At 49.6% G+C, this 14,816-nt stretch overlaps 1 protein-coding gene across 15 annotated transcripts in view; it reads left to right on the top strand.

Moving 5' to 3' along the window:
- BLTP1 (bridge-like lipid transfer protein family member 1) overlaps positions 1-14,816 on the top strand; it is a 2,102,388-nt gene that overhangs the window by 1,249,063 nt on the left and 838,509 nt on the right. For all 15 annotated transcript variants that reach the window (XM_078676841.1, XM_078676840.1, XM_078676839.1 and 12 more), the window contains one exon: positions 11,207-11,375. In XM_078676841.1, the coding sequence (XP_078532967.1) occupies positions 11,207-11,375 (169 nt within the window). The remainder of the gene's footprint in view (positions 1-11,206; positions 11,376-14,816) is intronic.

Below are 14,816 nucleotides of genomic sequence, written 5' to 3'. Positions count from 1 at the left end.
TTAATAATACACACCACAAATTTAACAGAGCCAGGAAACCCTGCTGACGTCTCAGCTGATGAGCTCAGTCAAAGCACGAGAAACAAACTCAACAAGAAACCCTTTAGAGCCCTCCTGCAATAAATCCGCGGAGCAGTAATGAGGCAGGAGTTGAGACTGCCGGAGGGTGGCCTCTGTTTTGTGGCTAGTACTCAAAATGGACTCACCTAAACTCAGGGCTTTAAGTGGGATGAAAAAACTGGGGAGGTCTCTCAAAGTGGCGTGGCTAATGTAATTAAGGGCATGGCTTAAAAACATGCAAGCTAAAAACCTGTGCTTAACATAGTGTGGCTCCCGACATGTATTTTGCTGTTTCTGTCATTCCTAGATATATGGTACAACAAGTAACATCATACCTACAAGAAGTCAGGACTGTTGGCTTTGTCAATGGTTGTTAATTGCAAAAGATAAATAAGCAGCAACTATGGCTTGTTTACATAATTGTTCTAGCTCTTGTGTCATGCTTCGTCAAACAATATGTATTCAATGTCCTTTTACTACACTGCATTTCGTCCCAGCGGCTCTTCCTAAGGAATCCCTGTACACACATATTCTGTGCACATACGCAAGCAAAGGCAAAACCTTACACACTTAATAATAACGCTGTTGATTTAGGCAAAGAAAGACAAAGCAAACAGAATTGTCTGCAAAGAGGAAAGTGTTTGTGCCAATGTAGTACCTACCACTTATGCCTGATGAAGACAGCTAAAAAGCTGAAATAAAAACATATGTCCTATGTGCACATGGTGGTTCGTACCTGTTACATTACAGAGTCATAGTTCCCTAGATAACCGAAAAATAATGATGAATTCAATGTGTATTCTTAGTTTGCAGAACCCATACCTCTTCTTCGACATTTTACTTTGTGAAAAACACGTGTCCTGTCCTTACCCACGTCAAGTCATGAGTCAGTGATCATATGGGCTCAGATCTTTTGGTATTAGTGTCCGAACGTGCATTTTCCCAAGCGACAGACTGCTGCTGTGTTTACCCCATGTGCACTGGCATGACTCTACACTTTTCGAGATGGAGACCCCCATTAGTGTTGATGAAACATAAAAGGTTTATCCCACTTACTTACTTGTTGATGTCTTAACTGCAGTCCTGAGGGGAGGGGGGGAGGGTTTACTGGAGTTTGCCTGAACTGGACGCCAACTCCTCATATCTCTGCATCTCTTATCCTTACAATTAATCCATTTCCTAGGAAAGGTGACGTAGTTATTTTGCTGTGTGCCATCTGTAGCCCTACTTGCAACTTGCAAGTCATTCAATGGGGGAAGATGTGGCCTAAAGTCTAGAGCGGCCGACCTCGAAGCTAGGAAACCCAGTTCGAGTCTCGGCAGGGAGGCCCAACCATCCTGGACCAATCACTTAATCTCCCCACGCCTAGCAAAAACAAGCATTTGCAATGCAATAGGTCTCGCAGTTGTGAGAGTTTGAGCTATTGGCATTGTAAATGGCAATGCCTTTTATTTACGTGTTGGTTTTTGAAACATAAATGAAAGGCATTGTCATTTTTCAATGCCAATTGCTTAAACTCTTGCAAATGCGAGACCTATTGCATTGCAAATGCTTGTTCTTTTAAACTTGTTTTTATTAAGAAGTTGCACAGTATGATACATTACATGTCATCACATAAGTTAACTGTACAGTATGAAGGGACATGTAGCATCTCACATTCAGCAACATAATGCATAAGCACGTGGAACCAGGCTTAAGGTCAACTAACAGACCTGGTGTTGGTAGACAGCCGCACACATCGCTCTCTGCAGAGGTGGAACACCAAAAACTTGACAAAAGGGCGGCCGTTCCTCGAACCTGTTCGACAACTAGTGCTCACAGCAGACGCATCCCTCACAGGATGGGGAGCCCATCTCCTACATCATTCAACTCAAGGACAATGGAACAGTCAACAAAAGTTGTATCTGAAAGAAACAGGTTAGTATTAGATTCCTTACCTTAGAATATCCCCAGGCGTCAGTCTGGATCCGGAAACTTTTGCGTAGCAGTACCCCTGCCCGTCGGTAGGCGTCGTCTGCAGGCGTCCTCTGCGGCTCCGCGTCCGTCGTCGGCGTCGTGCACCGTGATGACGTCGCTGGAGTATATAGACGCCGCCTCCGCGCGCTGACGTCAGTTCTTCTTTTTTCCGCGCCAGTTAGCGCAGATCCGAAGAGCAGTACTCCGGTCTTTTGACCAAAGTTTTTTGATTACTATCTAACTCTTAAGGTGCCGGTAGGATGCCCGGGTTTAAGAATTGTGACGGGTGTGACCGCACGATGTCGGTCACCGACCACCATCGACTCTGCCTCCGGTGCCTGGGCGCGGACCACGACGTGGAGTCCTGCGTCGACTGCCGGGCCTTAACGAGTAAGGCTAGACGGGAGCGGTCCCGCAAGCTACTCGAGCTCTGGGTGTCGGCCACGCGTCGAGAGCGGTCCCGGTCCGGCCGGAGGTCGAGGGAGCGGTCGAGGGAACGGTTGCGGAGCCACCACGAGCGCTCCGGAAGTCGTCACCATTCCTCCGGTTCCTCAGGTTAGAAACACAAGAAGTCGGGGCGTCGTCATCGCACCCCCGACTCCCCCGCGATGCGGCCGGGGGTTCGGGTGGCCCCGCGGCTCCGCGTGGGTCGCCGACGCTGCCTGCTCCATACCCGTCGGTCCCTGGGCAAGGCGCGTGGCGCGAGGAGATAGAGGAGTTCCTCATGGCCATGAGGGCGCTGTCTCCTCCGGCGGGGCCTACGGCACCTGCGGGCCCGGTGGTCCCGTCCGGGGGCCCGAGCGGTTCGGGTGCTCCTGCCCCGATGCCATCGGGTGCTCCGGCCCCGACGCCGGCTCCGGCCCCGGGGCCGTTCAGGGTTGACGCCGGCTGGTCCTCCGGCCTCTCCGGCGCCGATTCCATCGGGGCAACCCGTGGTGCCGCCTCCGCGCGGCGCCGTGACTCCGACGCCGGTTCCGGCCGGCGCCGGGGCTCCGGCGCCGGCTCCGGGGCTCCGGCGCCGGCTCCGGGCGGCACCACCCCCATTCCCTCTCCAACTCCGGACGCGGAGTCGGACCGGCGTCGTCCGACGCCGAGTCCGGCGCCGATGGGGCCCATTGACCCCGAGGAGCCGGTCTACATCGTTGACTCCGAATATGGTGAGGATGAAGATTATGGAGAGGGTTGGGAGGGGTCTGAGGACCCTCTGTCACGCGAGTGTCAGTACGACGTGGACTGGACAGGTGACTTGGGTGATGCCAGTGGTCTGGACGATTCTCCTAACCCTGGTTTTGTCTCGCCTCCTACTGTGGCTTCGGAGGCTGGGGCTGCTTATTCAGTGGTGTTGATGAGGGCTGCCAAGGCCTTACGCCTTGAGCTCCCCGTCGCAAAAGTGAGGCCTAACATCCTCACCGAGGTCTTCAAACCGCAGTCATGCCCACACGAGCCTCTGCTGCCGTTCAACGAAGCCTTGACGGACGTTCTTTTGGGCACGTGGTCCAGGCCCGCTTCAGGTTCGCCTGTTGATAGGAACGTGGCCAGACGCCACCGTCCGTGTCCGGACGACCCCAAGTTCCTGTCCACCCATCCCACCCCTGAGAGTCTGGTGATCCAGGCCTCGACTTCCCAAACCGCATTCCCGTCGGCCCCGCCCGACCGGGAATCAAAGAGGTACGACCAGTATGGCAAAAAGGTCTTCTCGTCCCTGAGTCTGGGACTGCGGTCTTGCAACACCGCATGCCTCTTGGGCCGCTACACCCACTCTCTGTGGGATACGGTCGCGGAGTGTCTGCCGCAATGCCCGCAGGAGGTACGGGACAAGCTCGGCCAGGCTATGATTGAAGGCCGAGACGCGGCGAGATATTCCATCAGGTGTGGTCTTGATACGACCGACTCGCTGGGCAGAGCGATGTCCACGACGGTGGCGATTCGTCGCCACGCCTGGCTGAGATCCGCCAACTTTTCGGCGGATGTCCAAAATACTTTGATGGACATGCCGTTCGATGGCAGTCGCCTGTTTGGCGACAAAGCGGACCACGCGCTTGAGCGCTTCAAGGACTCCAGGGTCACGGCCAAGTCCTTGGGTCTCTCGACCCAGCGCCAGCAAACGGGTTCGTTTCGCTCCTTTCGTGGCCAAGGAAGGGGCGGTCCCACATGTGCTGCCAGCCACGCAGCGCAGAACACTTCTCAACGCGGTGGCGGCCGTGGATTCCGCCGTGGAGGCGGTCGGGGACAACGGCGCGGTCAGGCCACACCTCCCCCCGCAGCATCAGCCTCCAAATCCTCCTAGTCCGAGCTTTCAGGCCCATGTGACGCCAGTGGGTGGCAGGGTTCGCCATCACCTCTCCCGCTGGCGCACTATCACATCGGACAGGTGGGTGCTGCAGCTCGTCCGAAGGGGCTACTCCCTCCCCTTCGAGACCCCTCCTCCAGCCATGCCACCGCAGAACCACAGTGTGTCGGGGGACCACTTGACACTTCTGCAGGAGGAAGTTACGGCCCTCTTGGCCAAGGGGGCCATCGAGCGAGTTCCTGGGCCAGAAGTAGGGTGTGGTTGCTATTCCCACTACTTTCTGGTACCCAAGAAGGACAAGGGGGGCCTGCGTCCTATCTTGGATCTACAGAACGTCAACGGCTTCCTCCGGAAGGAGAAGTTCAAGATGTTGACTTTGGCTCAGGTCTTGGCTGCTCTAGACCCGCAAGACTGGATGGTAGCGTTGGACTTGCAGGATGCGTATTTTCACATCCCCGTCCTGCCGGCCCACCGGCGTTACCTGCGGTTCACGGTAGGCCACGAGCACTTTCAGTTTATCGTGCTCCCTTTCGGCCTTACCAGCGCCCCACGGGTGTTCACGAAAGTGATGGCGGTGGTCGCAGCTCATCTGCGCCAGTCAGGGGTTGCAGTCTTCCCCTACCTCGACGACTGGTTGTTGAAGGCGGGCTCGCCCCAGACAGTCGTCCACCACCTTCAGATGACGGCAGACCTCCTGCACGAGCTGGGGTTTTCCATCAATGTGCCGAAATCACACCTGTGTCCCTCTCAAAAGCTCCTTTTCATCGGAGCGGTTCTCGACTCGGCGCAGTTTCGGGTTTATCCTCCGGAACGGCGGGTCCGGGATATACAGGCTTTGATTCCCATCTTTCAGCCGTTATCCCGGGTTTCGGTCAGGTTGACGCTGCGGCTGCTGGGGCTGATGGCTTCCTGCATCCTTCTGGTGCATCACGCCCGGTGGCGGATGCGGGCTCTGCAGTGGGACCTGAAGTTTCAGTGGGCCCAGCATCAAGGCAACCTATCCGACCATGTCCTGATCTCGGAGAGCACTGCGAGACAGTTGCAGTGGTGGCTTACGGACCGCGATTGGGTCAGGGGCAGATCCCTCTCCCTTCCCCAACCGGAGCACGTCGTTGTGACGGACGCGTCCCTCCAGGGCTGGGGAGGCCACTTGGGAGAGGCGGAGATCAGAGGCATCTGGTCTCCGGCGGAGTCCCGGCTCCATATCAACATGTTGGAGCTGCGGGCGATTCGCCTAGCACTGAAGGCATTCCTCCCCTTTGTGAACGGGAGTGTAGTGCAGGTGTTCACGGACAACACCACCGCCATGTGGTACTGCAACAAGCAGGGCGGAGTGGGGTCGTGGACCCTTTGCCAGGAGGCTCTGCGCCTCTGGCAATGGCTGGAACGTCCGAGCGTGACTCTGACGGTTCAACACCTGGCAGGTTCTCTGAACGCCAGGGCGGACAAACTCAGCCGTCGGTGCTCGGTGGATCGCGAATGGCGTCTGAACTCGGACGTGGCGAAAGGCCTCTTTCTGCAATGGGGAGAGCCTTGGTTAGATCTATTCGCCACAGAAGAGAACGCGCAATGTCATCAGTTCTGCGCGTTGGAGTTTCCAAGACGGCACTCGCTCGGAGACGCCTTTCGGCGCGAGTGGAGTTGCGGTCTGTTGTACGCCTTTCCGCCTATACCACTTCTGCCCAGAGTGCTGAAGAAGATCAGGCGCGACCGGGCCCAAGTTATCCTTGTGGCTCCGGACTGGGCTCGAAGGTACTGGTATCCCGAGCTACTCAGCATGTCAGTCGGTCCCTCGATCCGCCTGCCCCTTCAGGAGGACCTTCTGTCGCAGCAGCAGGGGACGGTCCTCCACCTGAACCTGTCCAGTCTCCACCTCCATGCGTGGAGATTGAGCGGCGACAGTTGAGGCCATTTGACTTGCCTCCTGAAGTCTGTGATGTGATTCTGGCAGCCAGGCGTCCCTCCACAAAGTCGGTATACGCCTGCCGGTGGAACAGATTTGTGGCATGGTGCACAGCAAAGGCTGTGGATCCCCTTTCTGCCCCTCTCTCCGAGGTTCTCCTCTTTCTTCTCTCTCTTGCCCAGCAGGGCTCTGCTCTGGGCACTATCAAGGGCTACCTTTCTGCCCTTTCCGCCTTCTTAAGGCTACCTGATCAGCCATCTTTGTTCAAGTCCCCTATTGTAACGAGATTCTTGAAGGGCATCACGCACATGTATCCACCTGTTCCGTTCGTGATGCCTCAGTGGGACTTGAACCTGGTTCTGACTTTCTTGATGTGCGCTCCCTTTGAGCCGCTTCATTCCTGTCCTCTCCGTCTCCTGACTTTGAAGACGGCCTTCCTGGTTGCCATCACCTCTGCCAGGAGAGTGAGTGAGCTCCAGGCTCTTTCTGTCAAACCTCCTTTCATGTCCATTCATCCAGACAAGGTGGTTCTGAGAACTAGACCTTCTTTCCTGCCCAAAGTAGTTTCTGCTTTTCACATCGGGCAATCCATCACCTTACCCTCCTTCTTCCCGCCTCCGCATCCTTCAAAAGATGAAGAGCGGCTCCATCGTCTGGACCCAAAACGTGCGCTTTCATTTTATATGGATCGCACACGCCAGTTCCGGGTGGATGACCAACTGTTTGTTGGCTACGTGGGTGAGAAGAAGGGAAGGGCGGTACAGAAACGGACCATCTCTCGGTGGGTCGTCCTGTGCATCAAAGCGTGCTACTCTTTGGCTCGGAAGGAGCCTCCTGTTGGGCTGAGAGCCCATTCCACTCGGACCACGGCGGCTACTACTGCCCTGGGCCGGGGAGTCCCTTTGCAGGACATTTGCCAGGCGGCTACGTGGGCCTCGCTGCACACCTTTGCGAGGCACTACTGCCTGGACAGTCAAGTCCGGAGGGATGGCTTCTTTGGCCGTTCGGTCCTCCAGGACTTTCTGGTGTAGGATTGTATTGGTTCGCAGACCCACCACCGGGGTTGGTATTGCTGGGGTATCTATTCTAAGGTAAGGAATCTAATACTAACCTGTTTCTTTCAGATGAACAAGTTACTTACCTTCGGTAACGATATATCTGTAAGAAACAGTAGTTAGTATTAGATTCCTTACCGCCCCTCCCATCCTCCCCGTTCTGCGAACTGATACCTAGGGTTAAGGACATCCCTTTCAGGGCCCTAGTTTCAAATGGCACCAGTGTTGGTTCTCACATGGCTCTGCGTGTTCTGGAGCGGAAAAGCTGTGTGCAAAGAACTGACGTCAGCGCGCGGAGGCGGCGTCTATATACTCCAGAGACGTCATCACGGCGCACGACGCCGACGACGGACGCGGAGCCGCAGGGGACGCCTACCGACGCGCAGGGGTACTGCTACGCAAAAGTTTCCGGATCCAGACTGATGCCTGGGGATATTCTAAGGTAAGGAATCTAATACTAACTACTGTTTCTTACAGATATATCGTTACCGAAGGTAAGTAACTTGTTCTTCATGTCAACCATCTAGAGCTGCTAGCAATATTCTTAGCACTCAAAACTTTCCAGGTACTAGTACAGAACAAAGCTGTCTTGATCCGGACGGACAACATGACAGCCATGTATTATATAGAAAAACAGGGAGGGACACACTCTCTACAACTGTCCCAGCTCACACAGAACATTTGGAGATGGGCCATTCCACAGAACATAAATCTGTTAGCAGAGCACCTTCCAGGAGTTCACAATCAGATAGCAGATCTGTTGAGTTGGCAGACACAACAAATTAACAAATGGGAACTACATCCGCAGGTTCTTCAACCATTCTTTCACAAGTGGGGTCATCCAGACATAGATCTGTTCGCTACACACGAAAACGCAAAATGCCCAACCTTCGCCGCCAGGTTTCCACACCCACTGTCCAAGGGCACTGCGATATGGATGAACTGGTCAGGCAGATTTGCGTACGCTTTCCCACCACAAATACTAATACCATTAGTAGTACGCAAGCTCAGACAACAGTCTCTCAAACTAATCCTAGTAGCTGCTACATGGGCACGTCAACCGTGGTTCACCACACTGCTAAAACTATCTCTAGTCCCACACCAAAAACTACGACTGACTCCATCTCTGCTAACGCAGAACCATGAAGACATCCAACATCCAGACCCAAATCCACTGAATTTGGCGATCTGGCTCCTGAAGTCTTAGAGTTTGGTTATCTTAACCTACCACCAAACTGTATGAACATTATTAAAGAGGCCAGGAGACCTACTACCAGAGCTTGTTATGCTGCTAAATGGAAAAGATTTGCCATTTATTGCAACAATAACCAAATTGATCCCCTGGATGCTTCCATCCAGAATATCATTTGTTACCTTTTACATTTACAAAGGTGTAACTTGGCATATTCATCCATACGACTGCACCTTGCAGCAATTGCAGCATATTTACAAAATAGACAAGATCTGTCTCTTTTCAGAGTGCCTGCAATTAAAGCAATTATGGAAGGATTAAAAATAATTATCCCTCCCAGGTTGCCACCTTCTCCAGTATGGAACCTAAACGTTGTTCTTACAAGACTCATGGGACCCCCTTTTGAGCCTTTACATAAATGTGAACTGCAATTCCTCACATGGAAAACAGTTTTCCTTATTGCCATTACCTCTCTTAGAAGAGTAAGTGAAATACAAGCATTTACAATACAAGAACCATTTTTACAACTACATCGTAACAAAGTGGTTTTAAGAACTAATCCAAAAGTCCTTCGCAAAGTCATAACTCCTTTTCATTCAAAGCAATCTGTAGAGTTACCTGTGTTTTTTCAAAACCCGGACTCTGTCGCAGAAAGGGCTCTACACACATTAGATGTTAAAAGAGCTCTTCTCTACTATATAGATAGGTCTAAGTCTTTTAGAAACATAAAACAACTGTTTGTGTCTTTCTCTCCAACTCATAAAGGCAACCCCATCTCTAAAGGTGGGATTGCAAGGTGGATTGTAAAATGTATACAAATATGCTATCAAAAAGCAAAACGTACATTAACAGTTCCTCCTAGAGCGCACTCGACACGCAAACTAGGAGCCTCTATGGCTTTCTTAGGAAACATCCCCCTAGAGGACATATGCAAAGCAGCAACATGGTCTACAACACACTCCTTCACTAAACACTACTGTGTTGATGTGTAAGCCAAGCAGCAAGCTGCAGTAGGCCAATCTGTCCTTAAAACTCTCTTTCAAACTACTGCAACAGATACAGGTGACCACCGCTAAGGGAGACACTGCTGCACAATCGATGCTAAGTGTACAATCTGCAGCTCATATGCCTCGAACGGAAAATGGTAATTACCAGTATGCATCTGTTCTTGGCATGTAGAGCTGCAGAGTTGTACACGCCCTCCCGCCTCCCCGGGACCTGTATCTGTTCCAGTTTTATCTTACTTATCTGCACACGCATGGACATCCTTTCTTTACTTCTACTAACCCCATCATTTCCCATCATGGCGAAAAACAATCTAAGGATGGAGCCGATGCCCATGCGCACTATCGTCCAAGGGAGGAGTCACCTATCTCGTGACTACAAAGACTTCTTCCAAGACGACAACAACATGCAATCATCCGAGCCCAACACCAGGTGGCGATCTAATGCTAAGTGTACGACTTCTGCAGCTCTACATGCCAAGAACAGATGCATACTGGTAAGTAGTATTTTCCATACACTCCTCATCCAATTGAACTTGTGTAAATAATGTACTTCTCTGTCACTACCAGTAACAAGAAATGTAGTGTCTTACTTATCAAATGAACTATCCCCTGTACATTTCAGCAGTCATGCATATCTTAGAAGCTTAACTACAATGAGTGTTTGAGAGAGTTGCAGGAGTTGAAAAATCTTAAGACGAGGCAGAAGCTAGATGTGGCTTTTTGGAATAATAGATTAGTGATTTAAACTGGTCTCTGCTGGAAGCTATAACAGACAAGAGATGCCTGGCAGGGAACATGCTACCCATACTTTTCAAGATCAGTTACTAGACAGACTGCAACCAGGGGTAGTAAAAGCTTTCCCTGTTGCAATGTTGTTAAATGATGTGCAAGCCGAGGTGGAAAATACACTGCACCCACTATGCAGAGGCAGAATTAAAGGAAATTGCCCCCTAATGAGAAGAGTCTTCGGACTGCCCAAAGTTCTGGGGAGGAAGGGGGTGATACAGTGATGGTGGTCTTTTAAAATACCTTTGCTGCTAGAATTAATCCCTAGAGAGGCAGTGAAGGCAGTGAAACATGAATATATTTTATAGCGTCCTCTGTGTTTTCCGGCTCCTGAATTTGAGCCCTGCAACGATGTAGCGAAAGAGCGCTTTGCTCACAATCACTGTACACATTTCAAACTACACATCTCTTTCAGTCGAAAGCCAAAATGATCTTTCTTTTTATTTTGAGTAGTACATGTCTTGCCTTTATTCAAGTGGAAACCATTTTGCACTTTTCACATTTGATGTGTTGTGCTTTTTTTGTTATGTTATGTTATGTTATATTTATTTTTATATAGCGCACGGCTACTCAAAAAGAGTGTCCCGGCGCTTTAATAATGAGACCTACGAAGAAATAACACAACACAGTAATAAAAACAGAGTGGAAGACCCAGTAAAAGAAAAAGGAAAGAAAAAAACCTAGAGGGTAAACAGCCAGGTCTTTAAACCTTTCCTAAAAGCAAGTAGGCTAGTGGCACCCCGGAGTGTCAGCGGCAGGGAGTTCCACAGCTGTGGCGCCAGCAGTCCAAAGGAGCGGCCTCCAATACGAGCTCTTTTTACACGCGGCACCGTTGCCAAAAACAGCGATTCCGATCAAAATATGAAATTGTTGTTTTATGGACCACTACATCTACTATGATGTCATTTGTTCATTTAATATAACCTACTAATTGTATTTCTCCCTAATTATTCAAAGGTTTATGAAGAAGCTGGTTCGGATTTCCACCAGGTTGCTTATTTCAAAACAAAAATTGGTTTACGAAATGCTCTACAAGAAGAAATAAGTGGCTCATCCGATCGTGAGGCTGTACTTATTACTTTAAACAGACCAATTGTCTATGCGCAACCTGTTGCCTTCGACCGAGGTAATATAGTATAATTGTTCCTCTTTCTACATTATTATATATGTCCAACTAATTAACTCATGAGCTTATAAAGCCATTATTGAAGAAGCCTGTTCATTCTCTTGCACCATCTCTATGGCTGATTTTTTGTTTCGACTTCTTATTGTGAAAAACTATTTGTAATAAAAAAGAAAAAGTAAATACATCTTTATCCCCATGATTGCCATTTTGATGGCATTTGAGTGCCTATTCAAGAGCAGAAGAAATAGGCTGTTTCATGGAATGGGAGGAGAATGCAAGTAATGTCGCACCATTCCCCTTTGAATTTCTTTGGAGTTGTTGGGAGCAGGAGTATATTGATTGCTAGGGTGTTGTTGGTTGATGAGTTACAGGCTCTTTTCTTGTAGTCCTAGATTAAAGTAGGACACTATGTAGGATTTCCAAATGTTGTGATACGTGAGGAAACTTGGAGACTTACGTGCCTGGTATTTTTCTCTTTCAAGGGGTAATAATGCCATCTGGATCGCCTTTGCATTCCACCTTTGTGAGAAAGTAAAAAAATTAAACTCATTGAGTTCCTGCCCACTGCAAGTTGAGCCAGTGGGATTTCGGTACCTGGGCATCTATGTGACCATTGACCCGAAGTTGAGATATGATAACAATCTGGGGCCCCCGCTGGCCAGGTTCCGCAGAGATGTGGCGAGATGGAGGTCGTTGCCGCTCTCCCTTCTGGGTCGAGCGGTGCTATTTAAAATGATGGCCCTTCCTCGCTTCCTATACACGCTTCAATTCGCAATGGATCCGGTGCCCTCCTCCTATTTTAAGAAAATAGAGTCCCTCCAACGGCAGCTTCTTTGGGAGGGCAGACCTCGTATCGCTTTCTCCAAGCTTACTCTTCCCTGGTACGACGGTGGGATCGGCTTGCCAGACCTACGGAAATGCTACTGGGCTTCCCAACTAGCAGCGATAAACCACGCTGTTTATGGGTCTCCACTGGACCCCGAATATGCGATGGACCGTGGTCAGATGCCCGAGGGGGATTTCACAAGGGCTCTATATGCTAGGAACGGCCGGTTTCCCCTTGTCGGGCTGCCGGCGCACGCGATACAAGTGTGGCATGCTGCTACTCGATACCTTAAGTGGGATGGAAAACTTACTCTCGCACCCCCACTGTGGAATTCGGAGAGGTTGGGTAGCCTGTGGAAAATGAAGGGCTTTGATAAATGGGATCTCATCGGGATCTCACAGATTAAGGACATTTGGGGGAAAGACGAGATCCTTATGTTCTACGCCCTCCAGGAAAGGTACCATCTGCGGGAGAGCGAGCGTTACCGGTACCTCCTGGTCAGACATGCCCTACTTGCAAATATCCCCAGAGACACTATGCCTCCTGAGGTCTCCCCCTTGGAGGACCAGGTCTTGGACGGTCATCTCCCCGAAAAAACCATTTCATTAATATATAAAAAACTGATCAATCATATGGGGGATCCGCTGGTGACTATTAGGGAGCAGTGGGGCGCTGATGGCTTAGTATTGGATGATGAGGACTAGAGGGAGGCAGTCTCCTCCCCGAAAGTAGTGGCCATCCAAATGAGACTTACGCTGGTGCAACTGAAGAATCTTCACCGGTCGTACACCACAGGGCCTCGACTGGTGCACATGGGTCTGGCGGAGAGTGGGCAGTGTCGGAGGGGATGCGAGTAGACCGGAACATTCATGCATATTTTGTGGCACTGCGCTGAAATACAGGACTATTGGGTTAAAGTCCATGACAGGATCCGAGAAGTGTTGGGGGTGGAGTTAGCACTGGAGACCCGACGATGGGTCCTGAATGTCTGGGTACCTACGGACCTGAACTCATATGGGAAACAGTGGGTGACCCTGGCGTGCATGATTGCTAAGCGTAATATTGCTCAGTTGTGGGGCGCCAGCCAAGCGCCCCAGATCGGGAAGTGGATGGAGGATTTAGACTGGTGCATGTACAGGGAGAGGTCAGTCTACGTTGCCAGGGGCTGCCCCGGGAAGTGGGGGAAGGTCTGGGGCGCCTGGAATAGTTACAGAGGGGATATCTGCGTTCCTCCAGATGTTAGAGTAGTTACAGTAGTGTTGGAGTCCCCGTATTATTTTGTAGTATGGAAATGTATACTTGGCAAATGTGAAGCAACATATGTCACCAGATGCTTTTCTTTTGATTATGTTAATAAAAAGATTAAAAAAAAATATATATGAACCTCATGGGTAAAAGCTGAATGTGCACCAAATTCTTGTCTAATTAACTGAAGCATAGTTATTGTTTTTGAATAGTCCTGGCCCCTTGATATACTGCTGTAGAAAAAAAAATTGTTGTCCAGAGATTTTCATTGTTGATTTGTGTTTTTGTATCATTAGAGAAGTAATTTAGCTTGGGTAGACATTGCTAATTGTGCTGAATTTTTCTGGAAGACATTTTTGAAAATGATAATGCAATATTTCATGAACCATGAGACCTACATACTTAATTTTGGTGTCAAAATATAGGATTTGGGGCTTAAGTAGCCTTATAGAGACAGAAAATAACTCCTCAGATCAACCCTTTCACCATTTTCCAAAATGGCTGCTCTTTAATGATGTGCTTTAGCCATCATATTGGTAAATTATTTTAATATTGTTTTTGTTTCAGTTTTTCCGTTGGTTCAAATTCGTAAACATGATTGAAGCAGGTGGTAGCAGAGGATCTTTAGCGTCTTACTGAATGTTGCTAACTACAAACAAAATCTGAGGACTCCTTCAACAATGAAAAATGCTATCAAATGCCAAACTAATCCAAAAGAAAAGCTAACATCATCTACGCCTGGACAGAAGAAAGTTTGAGATGCTGTACAAATACGGCAAGACGAAGTTCACTAAAGATTGAAACAGATGGGTGAAGATGATCAAACTTTTTACCATTGTAACAACCAGTGCTACAAGATGTATACAATAGAAAAAGCCTAAAAATACTGTAAAAAAAATAGCGGAAACCAGTGAATCACAACAAGAATCTGAGTCTTCTGAGAAAGCGACAACAACCAAACCATGTGCCCATCCACTTAGAAGACCAAAAACTACCCCTCACCCACCTCCAATAACTGATCATAATGCAGAAGATCTTCAATATATTATCTATGGTTTATCTAGAACAAGGGCCAAAGGGATTGACGAAAGAATGAAGTACAGAGTATGTGAGTCTCACAGGGCAAACATGTTTTTATCTGCAGCTAGTTTCTTCCAAGATGAAGTTTTCAGCCGAGTAGCTGATCTAAACAGCAAGGTAAACGCAAATACCTTGCACCCACACACACACACACACAGTTGTGTCTGCCTAGGCTCCGGTAGAATGTGTCCAAAGGTCCTCAGGAGGCTCGTTTTCGGCAATGGGATAGTATGCTTCGATTAACAGGACAATCTACCTGGACAAGGTTAGCTTCTCAACCGCTTTTCGAT

The sequence above is a fragment of the Lissotriton helveticus genome, chromosome 2_1 (assembly GCF_964261635.1).
Source record: "Lissotriton helveticus chromosome 2_1, aLisHel1.1, whole genome shotgun sequence".
NCBI lineage: Eukaryota > Metazoa > Chordata > Amphibia > Caudata > Salamandridae > Lissotriton > Lissotriton helveticus.
The sequence above is the reverse complement of the archived record's forward strand: the minus strand, read 5'-3'. Positions and strand labels throughout refer to the sequence as shown.